Source organism: Eptatretus burgeri, chromosome 1 (genome assembly GCF_056783735.1).
Source record: "Eptatretus burgeri isolate ZD-2024b chromosome 1, Ebu_testis_v1, whole genome shotgun sequence".
In the NCBI taxonomy this organism is placed as follows: Eukaryota; Metazoa; Chordata; class Myxini; order Myxiniformes; family Myxinidae; genus Eptatretus; species Eptatretus burgeri.
The window spans coordinates 135,407,506-135,429,264 of record NC_140961.1 but is presented as its reverse complement, the minus strand read 5'-3'; the positions used below and the strand labels follow the sequence as shown (position 1 = coordinate 135,429,264).

The 21,759-nt window shown below is 43.6% G+C and overlaps 1 protein-coding gene across 13 annotated transcripts in view; it reads left to right on the top strand.

Moving 5' to 3' along the window:
* Positions 1-21,759, top strand: part of LOC147035500 (uncharacterized) — a 59,352-nt gene that overhangs the window by 33,669 nt on the left and 3,924 nt on the right. For 9 of the 13 annotated variants that reach the window (XM_085899391.1, XM_085899374.1, XM_085899468.1 and 6 more), the window contains 2 exons: positions 12,105-12,165; positions 14,724-14,959. In XM_085899391.1, coding sequence (XP_085755517.1) covers positions 12,105-12,165; positions 14,724-14,959 — 297 coding nt within the window. Of the gene's footprint in view, positions 1-2,033; positions 2,237-5,012; positions 5,099-12,104; positions 12,166-14,723; positions 14,960-21,759 lie in introns of those variants that run through there. The other 4 variants (XM_085899447.1, XM_085899456.1, XM_085899463.1 and 1 more) reach the window with 2 other exon arrangements.

Genomic DNA, 21,759 nt, shown 5'->3' with positions numbered 1-21,759 from the left:
TTCACCATTGAGAGATAGGGACAAAAACGATATATAGCACAAAATATCAAAAATGTATTAGGCCAGATATGTTCTCATGGATCAGGCATTGCGTGGAGGAGGTATGTGCTCCACCGAGTGCCCTTCTAGTTCTTTTGAATACGTGTGTGCGCGCGCACGCACACACACACGCACACGCACACGCACACACACACACACACACACACACACACACACACACACACACACTTTTTAAATTATATATATTTGGCACTGATTTGCCACTATATGCCAGTCGTAAGTGCATGGGTGAAGCATGAGCGTGTATCAGTGGTATTGTTTCACCTCTGATGTATGAAAACGTGCATTGTGGGGGTGGAGGGTTATTACTCCAGAAACCGAAGGTGGGCTGTGGTTGTTTTCACGCCTGTCTGCCTGTCTGCCTGTCTGTCTGTCTGTCTGTCTATCTGTCTGTGAGTTGGATATCTAAAAAAGTTGTGGATGGATTCGGACAAAATTTGCTACAGAGGTTGGGTGTGTGACTAGGATGAAATTATTGGATTTTGTTGAAGATTTGGATCTGTATACTGTAATTTTTAAAAGTGATCTTCACAATTGAGTGATGGGGCCAAAAACGATATATCTAGCACGATAATCTCAAAAGGTTGTGGATGGATTTGGACGAAACTTGGTTGGCAGGTTGAGTGTGTCTCAAAGAAGACTTTATTCGATTTTGGTGAAGATCGGAATGCAGAGACGAGAATTTTTTTGCCGTGATTCTTCACCACTTATAGACAGGGCTAAAAACGATATACAGTATCGCTTGATATTTCATAAATGTGTGGACGAGTTGTGACAAAACTAGTTGGAGGAATTGGTTAGGTGATGAGAACCACTTGATTTGATTTGGGTTCAGTTTCGGATCCAGATCCGGCCTATCGGTGGGATACAAAATGTAAACTGTTCAGCCTGTTTGAGGCGTGCACTCTACCGAGTGCAGTTCAGGTTTATTTCTTTATTTATTTGCATGCACGTATTCACATAGCTGAACCATAATGATGTCGGCCATGTGTTGTGTAACATATACAGTCATGCGCCACTTAACGACGGGGTTACATTCTGAGAAACGCGTCGCTAAGCGACGTCGTCGTTATGCGAACATCTTTTTTTTTTTTTCGTTTTCGTTTTCGAACATCGTACTTACACAGAACTACACACCTAGGCTATATGGTGTAGCCTATTGCTCCTCGGATACAAACCTGTACAGCATGTTACTGTAATGAATACTGTCGGCAATTGTAACACGTATCCAAGAGAGACGGAAGACACGTTAGTTTTACCTTTGTGCTGTTCATGACGGCCATCGGTGTTGTTAGCAGGAGCTCACAATCTCCTTTAGCATCGATTATAGAAAGATGAATAAATAGCGTTTGGATTTTATAAATACGTAATCATTGCATCGATGTTCTAATTTATAAATGAAGAAACGAGCTCCTGTCAATTGTGATATATATTTTCGGAACAGTGCGATTGTTTTAACAACATGAAAAGCTTCACTAAAAAGAAATTTGTGTTTTAATTTCGACTGTAACAACGAATTATTCGCGGAATTCTTCAATTCAAAGGTAATTTACTTGCTCGAAGGTAAACGTGGAAACATTGGTTCAGTTTGAAAGCCGATTTCCTTGAATCCCGATTTAGCACGATCCTGTTTTTTCGCGATGACATTTTATGGACCTCAACCATCGCATTGTAACAGGGCCACACTGTCGTTTATTATCATTATGAAGTATTATGTACTGTACAGCGTACATAATTGTACGTGCTATTTTTATACGACTGGCAGCGCTACGTCGACAACATCACTCGGTGATAGGAATTTTACAGCAACATTTTTTTTTTTTATTATTATTTTTTTTTTCCAGAGCTGGCAGATCCGTCATATATGCGATCCGTCGTTGCCCGGAACGTCGTTAAGCGGCGCATGACTATATGTATAGACTCCTCCCATGCTCTTCTGGCTGAAGAACATACTTAAAGCAACCATGAAAGGCTACCGAAGGTAAGCCCTTTGCTGTTTCAAACCCTTCCCAGAGTTCCTCCACAGCTGTAACGACATTCACAAATAGTACACACATGAGAATCCCAATGCCACACACCCCCTCAGCTGCCAGACCGGTTTCATCGCTTGTTGGCGAATCATCAGCAACAGCGCAGCCAGAAACATGCACCACTGAGGCTCCCAAGCATGTTCCAGGTGAGAGATGAGTGTGTTTTTTATTTATATGTTGACTTTTGACGTTTACACATGGTACATGCTTGGGAGCCTCGTTGGTATGCATTTCTGTCTGTGCTGTCGCTGATGATTGGCCAACAGGCGATGAAACCGGTCCGGCAGCAGAGGGCGTGTGTAGCATTGGGATTCTCGTGTGTACTACTTGTGAATGGCTTTATAGCTGCGGAGGAATTCTGGAAATAATTTGAAACGGAAAAGGGTTTACCTTTGGTAGCTTTTCATGGTTGCTTTATGTAGCTTCTTTGGTGAGAGCATGGGAGGAGTCGATATATTTATATAATCTTCGCCACCTGGATTTAATCGATTAGGTGAAAGCTAATTGGTTATTCCCTCCAGTCTTTGTTTTTCAGAGATATATATATATATATATATATATATATATATATATATATATATATATATATATATATATATATATATATATATATATATATATATATAACGCCTGGTGTTGGCGCAGTGGTTAGGGCAGCAGCTTGGGATCCAAGAGGTCCTGAGTTCGAGCCCCGTTGGGCCACTGAATTAATACACTAGGGGGTTGACTCAGCCTATCATCCTTCCGAGGTCGGCAAAATGAGTACCAGTATACTGGGCCGGTGTATACCCCGGTTAAAATAGGTGTACCATATCCCTGTGTCGTAAGAGGTGACCAGGGTTGCGTCAGGAAGGGCATCCGGCGTAAAACATGTGCCAAATCACTATGCGGATCATACGGATGATCCGCTGTGGCAACCCCTAACGGGAGCAGCTGAAAGAAGAAGAAGAAGATATACACACGCACGCACGCACGCACGCACGCACGCACGCACGCACGCACGCACGCACGCACACACACACACACACACACACACACACACACACACACACACACACACACACACACACACTGGGGAGAACAAGTATTTGATCACCTACCAACCAGTAAGAATTCTGGCTCTCACAGACCTGTTAGTTTTGTCTTTAAGAAGCCCTCCCATTCTCCACTCATTACCTGCATTAACTGCACCTGTTTGAACTCGTTATCTGCATAAAAGACAGCTGTCCACACTCGATCAATCAGACTCCAACCTCTCCACAATGGGGAAGACCAGAGAGCTGTCTGAGGACATCAGGGACAAAATTGTAGACTTGCACAAGGCTGGGATGGGCTACAGGACAATAGGCAAGCAGCTTGGTGAGAAGGCAACAACTGTTGGTGCAATTATTAGAAAATGGAAGAAGTTCAAGATAACAGTCAATCTCCCTTGGTCTGGGGCTCCATGCAAGATCTCACCTCGTGGAGCCTCAATGATCATGAGAGGTGAGGGATCAGCCCAGAACTACACGGCAGGACCTGGTCAATGACCTGAAGAGAGCTGGGACCACAGTATCAAAGAAAACCATAAGTAACACACTACGCCGTCATGAATTAAAATCCTGCAGCGCACGCAAGGTCCCTCTGCTCAAGCCAGCGCATGTCCAGGCCCGTCTGAAGTTTGCCAATGACCATCTGGATGATCCAGAGGAGGAATGGGAGAAGGTCATGTGGTCTGATGAGACCAAAATAGAGCTTTTTTGTTTAAACTCCACTCACCGTGTTTGGAGGAAGAAGAAGGATGAGTACAACCCCAAGAACACCATCCCAACCGTGAAGCATGGAGGTGGAAACATCATTCTTTGGAGATGCTTTTCTGCAAAGGGGACAGGACGACTGCACCGTATTGAGAGGAGGATTGATGGAGCCATGTATCGCGAGATCTTGGCCAACAACCTCCTTCGCTCAACAAAAGCATTGAAGATGGGGCGTGGCTGGGTCTTCCAGCATGACAACGACCCGAAACACACAGCCAGGGCAACTAAGGAGTGGCTCCGTAAGAAGCATCTCAAGGTCCTGTCGTGGCCTCGTCAGTCTCCAGACCTGAACCCAAAAGAAAATCTTTGGATGGAGCTGAAAGTCTGTGTTGCCCACTGACAGCCCCGAAACCTGAAGGATCTGGAGAAGATCTGTATGGAGGAGTGGGCCAAAATCCCTGCTGCAGTCTGTGCAAACCTGGTTCAGAACTACAGTAAACGTCTGATCTCTGTAATTGCAAACAAAGGTTTCTGTACCAAATATTAAGTTCTGTTTTTCTGATGTATCAAATACTTATTTCATGCAATAAAATGCAAATTAATTATTTTCAAATCATACAATGTGATTTTCAGGATTTTTGTTTTGGATTCCATCTTTCACAGTTGAAGTGTACCTTTGATAAAAATTACAGACCTCTACGTGCTTTGTAAGTGGGAAAACCTGCAAAATCGGCAGTGTATCAAATACTTGTTCTCCCCACTGTACACACACACACACACACACACACACACACACACACACACACACACACACACACACACACACACACACACACACACACACACACACACACACACACACACACACACACACACACACACACACACACACACACACACACACACACACACACACACACACACACACACACACACACACACACACACACACACACACACACACACACACACACACACACTTTAATGGAGATTGGTATGAACTACCAATTCATTTTGTAATTTTAATCTATTATTTGCAGTCAAGATGTCCAACATCCATTTTGTACAAGAGAAATGTATGTGAATCAAATTGTTGTTTTTTATTATTATTATATTTGATTTTAATTTTTTTATGTTTTGAAAAATATTGCCACTTGTATTTTCAAAGTGATGCCTTGTTCAACAGTTGAAGATGCGATACCACTATAAGGCCCTTGCATCTGTCAGCACGTCAACAAAATCTGCTGTACTGCCGATCTCTTCAGAATTTGTGTGAGGATAACAGAATTGCAACTCTGCTTTGTCAAGCTTAAAATCCGTACTTGAACCCAATTGCTCCACTTTGGAATGTTTTTAAATGCCATCGAACCTATTTACCACTGCCAATAGATCATGATCCACCACTTGCTGTATTCTTCGAAATGAAGATGCTGTTGTCTGGCTAAGTTTCAAATTATTTCAGTTCTTGTTACCGAAAAGGTAATGGCAATCAACCCAGTTTATTTGCTCTGAGATCGTTTTGGTCAATTCCTACTTCTTACATCGCATTTTATAAGACCTGCTACTTCCTGTGTTTTGGATGTTTTTTCTCTTTGTTTTGTTTTGCTTTGTCCTTATCTTTAACCTTCCTTTAGCCCCTTTCTGAGAGTGGCTTTATGCCTTGTTTGGGGTGATCTCCATTAAAAAATAAAGAAAAGGTAATTCCTCCATCTTTTATTGAAGGGGGAAGGCAAGTTAGTTTGATCATGCAGCAGTCAAACCTCACTGTTCGTGTGCTATTACCATAATCAGTTTATGGAGGTTTCATTCCGCTTTAGAGATCTCTTACTTCAGCAAGATGTCGTTATGCAACTCTTTTATCATAGGAATTCCTTTGCAAATTACCCTGCGCGTGCGAAGCGAAAAGCGGGATGAAGCAATTGGTTCACTTTGTCTCTATCTGTCTGTCGAAAGACGTCAAATTATTAATTGAGGAGATACATAATTTCAATTGAATGTTATATTTTGAATGCGAATCAGAACACGAACCTGCAGTTCAGTAGGACTTTACCACTAAATTTGGAAAATTGTACGAAATCTCGTCCCCATCACACATGTGCAGAGAGGAGCAAGGTAATTATTTTACTCTGCCTGTCTGACGGTCAAAACTAATTTAAAATCATTACTCACTGTTTTTAGTGACGTCATGAAGAACCAACAGTCATGGAAAACTAATGTAATGTGTTAAATAACGTGGTGTAAAAGATGCTGCTTTCAATGCCGGTAAACTTCCAAAAATGTTTTTTCGATACAGCCTTTAAAATCATAATCTTGTATCAATTTAATTTTACACTTGAACACCAGAACCTTCTGTTTTTCAGTACTATACTTGGGACAAAATGATTCCCCCCATCTTGCATCATCAGAAGCAATCAAATTTGCTGCTCGCAGACTCTTCCCAAGTCGTACGTTGAATTTCAAAGTTCTGCGTATCTGCCTTATTATCACTTATAATACGGACTTCCATTACGGATGTTGTTTTTTTGTTTGTTTTTTTGCCAAGTAGGTATGTTCGTCATGCTCGGCCAACATCTGTTTTATTCTCTTATCATGTTAGTATTAAAATGTGTTTGGCATCGTGGATGATTGCATTTTTATTTTTTTTAACCTACAAAACCTTCCTGGGCACACCCCCTGATGAATGCAACCACCAATTTTCCACTCATTCCATCCAGCAGCTCCAGGAGTCCATAGAAGTCAAACAAACGCACTTCTTGATGTATACATACAGTGCTTTCGGAAAGTATTCACACCCCTTGACTTTTGTCACATTTTGCTGTGTTGCAGCCTCAATTTAAAATGGATTAAACTTAAATTTTTGTCACCAATCTACACAGAATACCCCATACTGACAAAGTGAAAACATGTTTTCAGAAATTTTTACAAATTCATTGAAAATGAAAAGCTTAAACAGCTTGCGTCAATAAATATTCAACCCCCAAGTCAATACTTTGGAGAAGCGCCTTTGGCAGTGATTACAGCTTTGAGTGTTCTTGGGTATGTCTGTATCAGTGTTGCACATCTGGATTTGGGGATTTTTCTCCTATTTCTGTTTTTTTTCCTTTCAGATTTGCTCAAGCTCTATCAAGTTGGATGGGGAGTGTTGGTGAAGAGCAATCTTCTAGTCTTTCCACAGATTCTCAATGGAATTAAAGTCTGGACTTTGGCTGGGCCACTGAAGGACTTTCATGTTCTTGTTCTGGAACCATTCTCGTGTTGCTTTGGCTTTATGCTTGGGTTCATTGTCCTGATGGAACGTAAATTTTCGCTGCAGTCTCAGGTCTTTTGCGCTCTGAAGCAAGTTCCTCTCAAGGATTTCCCTGTATTTGGCTCCATTAATTGTTCACTGTAACCCTACAAGTCTTCCCAGTACGTGCCACTAAAAAGCATCCCCATAGCTTGATGCTGCCACCACCACACTTCACGGTCGGGATGGTGTTAGATGGGTGATGACATGTGCTTGGTCTCCACCAGACGTATCTCTTTGCATTCAGGCAAAAAAGTTTAATTTTAGTCTCATCAAACCACAATCTTATGCTTCATGCTCTCAAGAGTCTGTCACGTGCCTTTTTGTGAACTCAGGTCGTGCTGTCATTTGCCTTTTTCTCAGGAGTGGCTTCTGTCTGGTCACTCTCCCATAAAGCCTAGATTTGTGAAGTGCTACAGAGATTGTTGTCCTTTTTTCAGGTTCTCCCATCTCAGCCAAGTAATTCTGTAGTTCTGTCAGAGTGGCCATTGCGTTCGTGTTCACTTCCCTGACCAAGGTCCTTCTTGCCCAGTTGCTCTGTTTGGTTGGATGGCCAGCTCTAGGAAGAGTCTGTGTCGGAGGTGCTGAGATACTCGCACACCTTTGGGGTTTCCTTCCCTTTGGTGTGCGTATGTGGTTCATTGTTCTGGACTCAGCGCGTCCTCTAACGAATACAACCAAACTTTGAGCTTCCCGAGTCTGGATGAACGTACAGGTCAGCTACCACTCAAATAGGATCTTTGTCAGTAGGTGTCTGTGACTTCTGAGTGGCATTACAATGAGCACATCAACAGCATAACGTTTTTGAAACTTGTATTTCGAACAAATATATACAAAGTCAAATGAGGAAGTTTACCATTACATGTGATGTCCAACTCCGATTCCTGCCAGTAGTTGTTTTTGCCGCCCATCGTCCCAGTCCTGCTGGCACAAATCACGCGTGTTCACCTTATCCTTCGGGTTGTCGATCCTTCAATTCCCGTCATGATGTCCTGTACGTCATGATGTCCATGATGTACGATGGCTGTCCATAAGGTTGATTTGAAGAGCTCAAATAAATTATTTCCCGGTACGCAATCTTTATGAATTTTAAACGACCTCATTGCGATCGGCTCCACGTTTTAAAAACTGCTTTGGACATTAACACTTCGTTCACTCGGAGTTAAATTTAGCACGGATAGAAACACAACTGGTCACATATCACTCTTCCCACACCTCGCTCTCGTGGATTTATATAGTAACAGAATAATCCCATGTCTTCTCGCAAATACAATTCTAGTCTATACTGGAGGTTTTGTCTGAGAACGTTCCAGCACCTTCAGGAATCTTACCAAGCAGTTTACAGTGCAATACAGTCACCGACAGTCATAATTAGGTCATTGCATCAAGCCATTTATATTACACTTTACTGATGTATGTTAAACAAAACTTATAACGTGTAACCATCAATTTTAATCGTTCATTTTATATGCCTTAATGAGTATTTAAATTTACCACATCGAGCTTTTAACTGACAGTCTGGGTATTTCCATATTCTTTCCATTTCCAAATGATGGAGCTCACTGTACTCTTGGGAACTTTCAACACCCTAGAAATGGCTTTGTTCCCTTCCCCAGATTCTATACCTCCTCACAATTCTATCTCGGACTTATATGGACAGCTCCTTAAACTTCTTGATAGAGAGAGAGAGAGACAGACAGACAGACAATCTACATATGTGGAATGGAGTTCCCTCCCAGGGTGGGCTCAAAGAATCCACCTTCATTTCAGTAAGGGTCACAATTCATGGACCAAGCTGTGAAGTTTTCGGTTCTCAAAGTTTTGTGCCGAGGTCTCGCTTCAGGATCGTCGCTGAGCCCTGGACAGCTTCAAACTGTAGTTCGTTTGTAATAATATTCCCAGGAATGTTTTTTTTTGCTCACCTGTAAAGTAGTTCCAGGGATCTTATGGGAAGCCACGTCGTTCGTCCATCCGTCCACAAATACTTGCAACTTCTCAGAAACTATAGATACGATTTCAATAAAATTTGATCACAACCTTCATCACCCGTGATGGCATTAAAAAAGGGGGGACTTTATGGGGGGAGGGGGGAGGAGTGGGTTGCCTCCCCAAAAAGATATTTGCTTTCTTCTCGAATGATGCACACAATTCCGATGAAACTTCACGACTACCTTCATCACCCATGACGCACCAATGTTTGTTCATGACATTAGAAAAATCTGGCTCTCGGGGGGGGGGGGGGGATTTCCCCCTATACTAAAATATGTATTTGCTTTTTTTTCTGAAACCACAAGCACAATGTCGATGAAACTTGATCACAACCATTATCACCCATGATGTACCAAGGTTTGTTCATGGCATTAAAAATATATATCCATCGGTATTTATTTTCTTCTCCATTATATACTTTGTGGGTCATCCATGCCTACCAGTGGTTGCCTGGTTATCTTATCCAGCCACTACCCGGTGAGTGCCCAGGGGTATTGCCCCTATGTTCAATATCTCTGTGAGGTTCTTTGTCATCATTCCTGTAGCTCTATCTATCACTGGTACAACTTTGGCATTCTTCAGCTTCCAGGATCTTCTCACTTCATTTTTGAGGTGTTGGTATTTGGTCATTATCTTGATTTCTGCATCGTTTTGTCCAAAATCACTGCTATGAACACCTCAATCAGCAATGCCTTCTTATCTTGTGTTTTTTTGTACCCAAGTATGATATCTGGTCGCAACGTTTTGTTTTCCATGTTCACGCTCGATGAGATCATTATGTCGTACGTGAGCGGAAGGTACTTAAATGTTTTCAGTGATTACTTTTGGTTCATGTTCCCACATTTTCTGGAATTGGAACATCATAGTTTTTGCAGATGTGCCAGCGGGTTACATTTATAAACTCTGTTGTGTCGTTGCGTGTACAGCTGTTCTGACATGAGTTTATTACCTTTGCCACCGAAGGTGAAGGAGGTTATGTTTTCACCCATTTCTGTCTGTGTACAGGATATCTCAAAAAGTTGTGGACGGATCTGGATGAAATTTTGTGGACAGGTTTGGTGTGTGACAAGGACGAACTGATTAGATTTTGGTGAAGATCCGGATCCGACTACTAGAAAATTTTAAAAGTGATTCTTTACTATTGAGAAATCGGGCCATTAACATCGGAGAGATGTTAATTGAGAGATTAACAGAATAACAGAGGGGTACAGATGGACTGCTGTATGTGAGGATGAGGGACAGGCGGAAGAAGTGGGGTTGGGTTTTGTGAGTTCAGAAAAGCTCACGAGTGGTTATAGGTGACCACTATAGGTTATAGGTGCATGACTGTTGATAGTTTAGTCAACAGTGACAATTTGATGATTCAAAACCAGGCTAAACAGCTTTGGAGGCGTGTGCGTACGCGCACGCGTGTGTACGTGTGTGCGTACCTCGATGGCCTAGGCCATTCTGCCTGCCTGTTATTGCTTGTGAATGAAGCTTGCAATTTTAGGAATGGCCGTTCAGATTTTTAGGGAACCAAGCCATTCTGACTCTTGATTTTGTTAGGATTATTATTGTATATTATGCTTCCGCTGCTGTTTAGACGTGTGGGGAATAAATGTTGATAGCAATGATGTCATCGGTGAAGTGGTGTACCCACTATAAATGGATGCGTCAAAATCCTTATCTGAGCAATACGAAAATTATTGCGGGTAATCCACGGATAAATTTAGTCCAAATAATTTCATTTATGACGTCATCAGTCATGTGGTTTGGCAGCCATATTGGATTGAAAATTTAAAAATCTTCATAACAGCTGACGAGATCGATGCAAAACTTCAGACATGATCGACGAGCATTGGGGAATATAGGTTGTACATTTAGATGTCATAGGTCGCATGGTCTGGCAGCCATATATTTTTTGTTGTTGACGAATAAACCTTAAAATTTTATCTTCTCCAGAATGGCTTGATAGCTTAATGCGAAACTTCATACGCACTATTAACTCACCTTGGGGAATATCGTTTGATATATATATATATATATATATATATATATATATATATATATATATATATATATATATATATATATATATATATATATATATATATATACACACATACATACATACATAGCAAGCCTGGTGTTGGTGCAGTGGTTAGAGCAGTGGCTTGGGATCCAAAAGGTCCTGAGTTCAAGCCCCGTTGGGACACTGATTTAATACACCAGGGGGTTGACTCAGCCTGTCATCCTTCCGAGGTCTGCGAAATGAGTACCAGTGTACTGGGCCGGTGTATACCCCGGTTAAAATAGGTGTACCATATCCCTGTGTCGTAAGAGGCGATCAGGGTTGCGTCAGGAAGGGCATCCAGCGTAAAACATGTGCCAAATCACTATGCGGATCATACGGATGATCCACTGTGGCGACCCCTAACGGGAGCAGCCGAAAGAAGAAGAAGAAGATATACATACATACATACATACATACATACATACATACATACATACATACATACCATTTAAACATCAGTCACGTTCGAGCAGCCATATTTTTCTTAATCTGGCAGCCGACTACCCATTCTGAATTTAGTCTCAGAAAGAGGACGTCATGGGTCATGTGTCTGATCAAAGCGGGACAGCTTGGGCCGTGGCCACAACTGGCCACAGTTATAAAGCACGTGTCTTTATTATTATTTTATTTTGTCTTTTTTTTGATTCTCAACCTCATTATAAACTTGGTGCTTTGCTGCCAGGCCATTGTATCAATGTTTGCTCCATCCATTTGCTGTTCGATAAGTCAGGTACCCATCTGCAAGCATTGATTGTGGTGTAGCTTCGATCCAACAGTCACATGGTCTCTTTTAAATTATTTCCCTGACTTGGGGTCATTCTGGGGGCCCACGATAACTACTAGTCCCCTCAGGATAAGTGATGATACCAAAGTGAGCCTTGACAGCCGACCTTCAGATCAAACCAAGGCATTACATGACAATATGTTTTGTTTTTTGTTTTCCTCAGGTACACTCAACCCCCACCTGACCTGTGGGACTGGTTCGAGGCTTATCTTGATGATGAGGAGGTATGTGAGCACGACTTAATAATAATAAATAAAACCCTTCCCAACCTTGAACCTCTTTACCTGCATAGCTTCATTTATTTATTTCTTTATTTATTTCTGCTCCAAATCCCCTCCTGCCCCTTCCTTCATTTCCTTTGGTGCTTTTGTCAAATTTAATGTGAACGATCAAACAAACTTTGTTGTCATACAACCCTCAGTGAATGGTGAGAGTCTTTATCAGTTTCACTGTCATTTTTACAATCATTTGTGGCTTGTGAGAAATAATATTGATGACCCGTTATTAAATTAAACCCTGTTTTGTGATGGAGGGAACCAGGGTTTCAACCCCATATAACCATATTCAAGTGGTGATCACTTTGTTTGTTGCCCAACCTACTTGTAGACACGGTAGGATGATGGAGGTTATTGAATATAAAGATCTATCCTTGCTATTATGATGTCTTACTAATTCCATATTTATGCTCTCAATTTTTTCCAGAGCATGGAATGAAGTAGGGAACCATCCCAAAATTCAGTCAAAATGGAGAAACCAGAGCTAAGAACTTTAATAAAGCACCTGCACAAGAAAGGCTTGCCTCCCAAGCAAAGATCGATGGATATGGTTGTGACAGGGAGTTGATGCTCCTTCATATTCCATGGTAAAGAACTGGGTAACTGAGTTCAAGGGTGGCAGAGCAAGCACCGAAGAGGAACATAGATTAGATCGTCCTGTTGAGATGGCAACACCAGACATTGTGGACCAGGTGCATGAAGTCGTGATTGAAAGACAGACTAGCAACCATCAGGCATGTAGCTGAGACAATCGGTGTTGGGTTTGGTTCGGTTCAATCAATCCTCACAGACAAATTTGGCATGGCAAAGGTGTCACCATGGTGGGTTCCCCCGAATGCTGACAGTGGACCAGGAAAGAGCTCGCCTGCATGTTTCCTGTGAGCTGTGGACCGTTTTCATGCTGATACAGATGACCACCTCCAGTGGATTGTCACACCGGCCGAGACATCTGTTCACTTTGATTCTGTTACCAAACAACAAAGCATGCACTGGAAACACAATGTCTCCACCCTCTCAGATGTTCAAGAGGAAAGGTCATGACCATTGTGTTTTGAGATTGTGATGGTGTGATAATGGTTGACTTCTAAGAAAAGGGAAATACAATTAACAAGGAGTATTACTTTGAAATTGCATGATGCAATCAAGCAAAAGAGTCGAGGAAAACTGACCCGAGGTGTGCTGCTTCTCCAGGACAACGCCTCTCCACACAGCCCCACTTTCAGCAGCTACTGCTGCTAACTGTGGGTATGAACTTCCGCCAAACCCACCCTACTCACTAGATCTAGCCGCGTCTGACTTCTGTTTGTTCCCTCACCTGAAAGAAGCTCTGCAGTGGAACAACTCTGATAATGACAAGGATGTGATGGCAGTTGGAGAGGTGCAGGACAAGGAGTTCTACAGAATGGGCTTAGCCAAGCTGGAGGACTGATGGATGAAGTGAATTTCCAGTGTGATTGTTGTCAAATAAAAGTGATTGTGTAAGTGTTTTCCTTGGTGGGCCACAAACGAACTGATCACCCATCGTGTTTTTTTTTCTATTTGCTACTTTCATCCTTTTAATTTCTCTAAAAAGTACACTGTCAGACAATGGCTGTGTCAGCCCTGTGATTTATATGCAAGCTCATTAATAAGCCTTCATTTAATGTTAAAAACAACCTTTTAATGACTACTGTGTACCGGAGGGGTTCAAACCCGAGTAAGCTATTTGTATTCCAGAGATTTGTTTGGGCTGGTCTAGACAATAGGAAGTAAGGTCATGTGTTAGTGAATGGCTGCTGCCATTCACCTGGGTAGGTTGAACAGTTTTTTTTGTGGAAGCATGTGTATATAAGCATTATAACGGTGGACAGAGGAAGCATCTTTGTTCTAATTGGGGTAAAGGGTGATTGAGTGACAGCAATAACTGTAGTAACAGTAATGCAGCAATTGTCATGATCAAGTTCAGTCCAATGGGCAGAGCACACAGTGTTCATCATGCCTGCAGGGGTGTGGTTGCCTTTTGTGGGCTGGCTGTGCGCCCGGCCTTCCACAGGTGCTGTGAAGACGCCGTTGGCGCGTGTAGCAGCAAGTGACGCTTGAGCTGGTGTTTCTGCCGGAACGAGAGCAGGGAGGACATCCAGTCCCGCTTCCCCGACCCCCTGCTCTGTCTATAAGCAGGCGAGGCCTTTTCCGGAGCCAAACTCGGCACGGCAGGCTTGGGGTGGTCTCGAAGCAGGCTGATCCATGCTGCCCCATTAAAACCCCTTCCCTTCCCTCCCTACCCCCTCCTTCCACCCCCTCCCCCACCTTGCGATGTCTCCCTGCCTCGTTCGGCGAAGAAAGTTTCACTAGTCTTTGCTCCCCCATTGCTGATTGTGTTTCCTCTTGTGTGTCTGCGATTGTCGGTAATGACCTTGTAGGTTCCATTTGCTTTTCAGTATTTTCTTTGTTTATAATGTACTCCCCCCCTCCCAACCCCTCTCTTTTTGTCATCCTCCATCCCTTAACCCTCTGTGGAATACTTGCAGGAGCTCGATGTGAAGGCCGGAAGCGGTTGTGTGATGACCATTGGGGAGATGCTGCGATCATTCCTCACCAAGCTCGAGTGGTTCTCCACTCTATTTCCACGCATTCCTGTGCCAATTCAAAAGGAAGTTGATGCCAAGCTCAAGTTGCGGCCACGTAGGATCTCTGCAAAGATGGCGGGAAAGATGGTAGGAGAACCCGAGTCAAGGTTGGAGGCTTCTGCCTATCAGCGGCCCAGGTACAATAAGTCTGAAAATGGTTTAACCCCTGAAAATTCCCATTTGGTAGATATTGGCATTAAGTCGTTGCTTTTTAAATGCTACTCGTCAATTTGATTCCAACTTCAGGATTTTATTTTTGTTTCTAAGGGTCTGTGTTTCACGGAATGGCAAAGGGATTTATGAAGGTAGACATACGATTTTTGTAGTTTTGTGAAATCTTAAGTCGCACCTTGAGACCTCTACTCACATTGCTCAAAACCTTGATCATGTTACACATATGCTTATGTGCAACATAAAAAACGTTGCTTTAACTCTTACATGAAACCTAACTCACTTCCTGTCATTGGCATCCTTTCCATCCAAGTCCAGCTCTGAACCAGCGGAAGAGCATTTTCTATAACAACGTACAGTAATACGTTTATAGCAACATTTTGTCTTTATGTACTTGCTGTGGCTATGCCCATGCTCAGATGGGAATGGAAGCCGGTAGTCCTCAGCCTAAATTGTTTGCTCTGTTTATTACGACCCCACACACTCCACTCGAAGCGAAAAGCGGGGTTAAGCAATCGGTTCATGTCGGTCCATTCATCTGTCTGTAAACGTCTGTTCATGATCGAGGAACAACTTAATTTTAATTGAATGTTATGTTTTGAATATGAATCTGAAAACAAACCTGCTGTTTAACAGTACTTTGTCTCTCAATTTGTCTCAATCTCACACACGCAGAAAGGAGTGAGATTATATTTTTACTCTGCCTGCTTGGCAGTCAAACAAAATTGAAAATCATTCCAAACATGAGGCTGCTTGTTTTTAAGGACGTCATAAAGGATAGAAACAGGCTTGAAGAACTAATGTGTAAGGTGTTAGATATGGTGATGCAACGGACACTGTCAACGGCGATAAATTTCAGAATGAACTGCCTCTGCCACCGAAGGTTGAAGAAGGTTATGTTTTCACCCCTGTCTGTCTGTGTGCAGGATATCTCAAAAAGTTGACAGATTTGGATGAAATTTGGTCGACAGGTTGGGTGTGTGACAAGGAAGAATTTATTCAGTTTTGGTGAAGACCTGAATCCTTATCTGGATTCTCGAACTTTTTTTAATGATTCTTCACCATCGAGAGATTGGGCTAAAACCAATTATATACTATGACAAGTCTGGAGACGGCAATGGTTCACGACCGGTATTTGACGATGTAGATTGTTTCAGAAGTCAAGGATGAGACAATGTGATAATCAGCAATGCCAACCCTCCCGATTTCATCGGGAGGCTTCCGAAAATTCACCCAAACTCCCGCCCTTACGATCACTATCCTTATCCTCCCGAAATTTTGATATTTTTGCACTGTTCACTAATCAGAATGTACTAATATGAGAATTGAATGAAAAGCATCGTCTGCTACGTATAGCATGTGGTAACTCCATAACGTTCGCTGCTTCCAAATTGTACGTAAAAAATTGCAAATTCAAATGAGGAGCAGCGAAACATTGGGTCTGGATCTCGCTTATGCGATCATGCACTGAGATTTAGTGCATGCGGTATGAGTGCAATACAGTGCATGCGGTATGTGTGCAATACAGTGCATGCGGTATGTGTGCAATACAGTGCATGCGGTATGTATGCACAGTGTATATGCATGCGATACGCTCACTGCATGCAGCTGGGCCCCGTACCAGCCCGGCGGTCGCGACCACCGTGCGGTGTTTAACAGCCGCGAGAGTTCTCCGAGTCGCGCTGCAGCTGTGGAACATCGACTTTTTTTTTTTTTTTTTTTTTTTGTATACCTTGGTCGAGGCTCGTATGAGAGCTAACACACAACTCACAGCAAGGAGGCATGAGACAAGAGGGGCGGGAGTGGAAGGGACAAAACATTGGGGAACAGACACAGGTGAAATGTGGAAGGGAGAGGGATGGGGATGGGACGGGGAACATGGCGTGGGGAAGATGGACATTAAAGGGACTTTCAGGAAGGAAAGCAGGAGAATTGAAGGAAGTGGGCTTGGGTGGATTATCGGGGGTAGAAAAGATCGAGGATTTGGATGGGGGAAGATAAGAGGTGGTGGTGAACAGCTGTTTTGAAAGCCTGGAGGGAAGAATGGGAAAGAATAGAGTGAGGAAGTTTATTCCAAAGGCGGGAAAAAAGAGGAATGAAAGAGTGAAGATGAGCAGTGATTCGTGATTTTGGTAGTTTTACCAGAAGGGGGTTGTTGGCGGACCTTGAGCGCCCTGTGGAAATGTGGTGGGGACAAATCGCAGAGAGAGCAGGGGGGCAAGGCTGGAGAGGAGTCGGTAGAAGACAGAAAGACCACCGACCAACCTGCGGTGATTGAGTGAGAGGCCCAAAGACTCAGCTTCATTGCGGGAGATGCCAATGATCTTAAAAGCCCTGGTTTCGACAGCGTGAAGTCGAGAAAGGTGGGAGGCAGGAGCACCAGCCCAGAGGGGAGAGCAGTACTCCATCAGGCTACGGACAAAAGCTTTGTAAGTGGTCAGGAGCTCAAGAGGGCCGAGGAAGGACTTTGCACGACGGAGGATTCCCAGTCGGCGACTGGCTTTTGAGGCAAGGTTGGAAATGTGACTTTCCCAGGAAAGGTCATGGCAGATAGTGAGACCCAGAAGCTTGAAAGAAAAGACTTCTTCCAGAGGATTGTTGAGAAAGTGGATGGGGGTTTTGTAAACGGTCCTTTCGAAGAGACATAGTGAGAGTGTGAGATTTGTCTGGATTGAAAGACATGTTCCACGTGTTGGACCAGTTTGTGATTTTATCCAGATCTGCAGTGAGCGAAGAAGCTGCTGCTTGCCGGTCTGAGGGATGACAGATGGTACGGCAGAGGGTGGAGTCATCGGCAAAGAGAAATAGAGGATTTTCCAGAGAGTCCGAGAGATCATTGATGAAAACCAGAAAAAGAACAGGGCCCAGAACGCTACCTTGAGGAACTCCAGCCTGCACAGGAAGAGGGGATGAAAGAACTCCATTTAGGGCCACACGTTGACTGCGACATGAGAGGAAGTCTGCGAGCCATGAGTGGAGATGGCCTTGAATACCATGGGAAGAGAGTTTGGTGAGTAGGGCAGGGTGCCAGACTGTGTCAAAAGCACGTGATATGTCCAGGGATACGGCTCGGATTTCCTGTCTGGCATTGAGGACCTCCATCCATTGATGGGAGAGCAGTAGCAGCATATCTAGGGTAGAGTGACCTGGTCTGAAACCAAATTGATGATTGGAAATCAAGCCATTGGAGAAGAGGAAGGATTTCATGTCTGAAGCGATGATGGATTCCATAACCTTGCTGATGATTGGGAGAAGGCTGATTGGTCTATAGTTACAGGGATCTGTTTTTGCACCTTTTTTATGCAGATTTCCAAGCAGATGGCAGATGACCTTGGGAAAATGAGAGGGTGAATAGAACAGAGAGAGGGTGAGCAAGAGCAGAAGAGCAGGCTTTGAGGACACGTGGGCTGATGCCGTCTGGACCGGTTGCAGAATCTGACTCGAGGTTTGAAAGCAAGCTCTCCACCTTGTCAGGAGAAAAGGATACAGAGTCCAGGGACAGTTGGGTGCGACTGGGTAAAGTGGGTAGAGATAGTGATGGGTTTGGGACACAAGATTTAGCTGCAAACACCGAGTTTAGACATTCAGCTTTATCACGTGTGGAATCAGCAGTGCGGCCATTTGAGGTAAGGGAGGGGATGGAGGGGGAACATACACCAGAAACAGATTTGATTAAACGCCACCAGGATTTTGAGGAGGGAGAGAGGTTTGAGAGTTCAGACTTGAGATGAGAAAGATGTTGTTTTCTGGCTCTCCTGAGGGTAGCTACACACTTGTTCCGAGCTTTGTGGAAAGAACTGAGATTGCCCTCAGTTGGGTTTGCTTTCCATGAGGCAAAGGCAAGTTGTTTCAGGACAACTGCCTCGCCACAAGCTTCAGTAAACCAAGGTGGGAGGAAGGGTAAGACAACTGAACACGAGAGGGGATAAATCTGTGCATGAGGGAGAGCAAGTTTCTTTGAAAGAATTCCCAGGATGAGTTGATGTTTGAGAAAGTAGTGATAGGAGACCAGTCTGTAAGTTTGATGGCTGCTCGGAGACCCTGCCAGTCGGCTTGAGTGAAATGCCAGACTCGACGGCGGTGAGGTGGTTCTCTGATAACAGCCAGAGAGATGTCCACTTTAACAAGGACGTGGTCAGAAGAACCAATTGGAGCGAAGGAAGAGCAGCAGATATTGTCAGGGAAATTGTATTGACTTCGATATTGTATTGCACATACAATATCAGATATTGTATTGACTTCGAAGTTACCGATGCTTCAAGCCCTCGATGTTGATTACGAAATGGCAGAAAAGAAACTTACGAAGACCAAGAAATGGTCTCAGAAGTACAAGACCGAATACAGTCTCCAATACCCGTGTATTCGAAAGTCTGAAAGAGGAATTCATCATGCGTATTGTACAGTATGCAGCGTTGATATTTCAGTTGAGCACGGAGGTCGCGATGATATTCGGAAGCACGTTGGAAGCAAACGGCACACAGACATTGCAAAGGAGAGATCTTCGAGCACGAGTACTGGTACACTTCTGAATTATTTCACCAAACAAGGGACAAGCGAGGAAGAGGATGTTACCCGAGCGGAACTTCTCTTTAGTGGATTTATTGTGGAACATAACTTGCCCATATCAGTCTCAGATCATGCTGGACCTCTATTTCAAAAGATGTTTCCAGATTCAAAAGTTGCTTCAAAGTATGGATGTGCAAGAACAAAAACTTCAGCAATAATTGGTGAGTTGTCAAATGTTACTGCTTCATCTATTGCCGATATTGCTAGACGAGCTCCATTTAGCCTAGCTACAGATGGTAGCAATGACAGTGGTGAGGCCCAGCTATATCCTGTCCTGATTTCGTACTATGACAACAGTGCTGGGATTGTGAAGCAAGGTTTGCTAAGTTTGCCTGCGTGCAAACAAGATTCCACTGGAGAAAACATTTTCAAACTGCTTGATCATGAGTTCAGTGACAGGAAAATTCCGTGGGGAAATTGTGTTTCCTTTTGTGCTGATAATGCCTCTGTCATGGTGGGCAAGCACAAAGGAGTCGCTGCTTATATCCACAAACAAAATCCAGAGTGCTACATCATGGGATGCCCTTGCCATATGATGCACAATACGGCCAAGAAGGCGGCTCAGGCCTTACCCATTGAATTAGATGACTTTCTCATCGATATTTACTACTACTTGGACAAAAGTAGTAAACGCGTCAAAGGAGTGAAAGCACTGCAAGAACTCTGTGATGCCCCGACACACAAGATTCTGAAGCATGTCGCAACAAGGTGGCTGTCCCTTGGTCAGTGCCTAGACAGGCTGATTGAACAGTGGGAGCCACTTCGCCTCTTCTTCAAAGAAGAAGTACGAAGAAAAATGCAACCAACTGTAGCCAAGACTCTAACAACGAGCAAGAAGGACGGCACTGTATCTACTGCCAGTACTGGCACTGCAGGATCAAGCACTAGTGGAGCAGCATTCACCACTACCACTGCAGTATCTGCTGCGAAGAAGACAGCAGGGACAGCACCAAAACCAATGCTGAGAGCAGGTAGCATCACCGGCCCTTCATCACGTTCATCTACAAAGCAGATCCCTTCAGAGTCGAGAAAGACTGTGATAGTCCCATCTACAGGCAAAGAAGGACCCAAGTTAAGTTCTGCTTTTGCCAAATCACTTGATAGAAGCTCAGCAAAACCTTCGAATCAGAGGTCTTCTTCCTTGGCTGCACCTACCTCAAGCTCTCTCCTCAAACGTAAAGTTGGATCTGGTACTACGAGTCTGACCTCTTCTGCTGGCAGTAAACGCAAGTGTGATCGCCCTGCGGCTAAGTGTACTACGAGTTCTACAACTAAAAGCGCATCTTCCTCAAACACTGTGCAGGAATCTAGAGAAAAACGTGTCAACAGGATGTTCTTGTCTCCACAAACAAAACTCCATTGTTTCTTCCTTCGATATGCTAACAAGCTTTTTGAGAAGGGGAATCTTCTGCTCCAAAGAGACGAACCCTGTATTCATCTCCTGCACGGAGAATTGAATGGTCTTCTGAAAGATATCTTCGTACGGTTTTTGAAACCATCGGTGTCATCGGTTCCTCTGGTAAATTTACCCTTCTCTGACAGAAATCATCAGAAGAATGATGAGGACCTCATGATTGGGAACGATGCCAAACTGTATATAAGGGAACAAAGGAGTCTCAAGAAATCCACCTTCACTCTGAGTGAGTCAGACATCCAAGGTTTCTTCAGTGCAGTTTGCTCATATTATGTGAAAGCCTGCAATTACATCTTCAAAACCTGGCCGCTAGATGATGAATTAGCCAAGCATGCTCAGGTGCTGGATGTTAAGCTTCACCAAGAAGTGGGGTTTGACTGTGTAGAGTTTTTCATCAAGAAATTCCCCTGTCTGTTCAGTGGCGGTGATAGTGACATAGACAGTCTTGAGAGTGAATTCGCTCACTACCAGGCAGACGCCTCCATAGCTACAATTGCTACTGAGACAGTGAGAGTGGATGAGCAGTGGCATCGGATTTCACAGCTCACAGATCCCTGCACTGGTGCCAAGAAGTATCCTAATTTGAGCAAAGTGATGAAGGGAATCTTGGTCATTCCTCATTCGAACGCATCATGTGAGCGGGCACTCAGTCTTGTACGGAAGAATCATACTGAATTTCGTCCCAATTTGAGTGTCAAAACCCTGGAAGCTCTCTTAATTGAAAAACTAGCTCATAGCACCCCTTGCTACCAGAGAGAATACAGCAAAGACATAATCAGAAGGGCT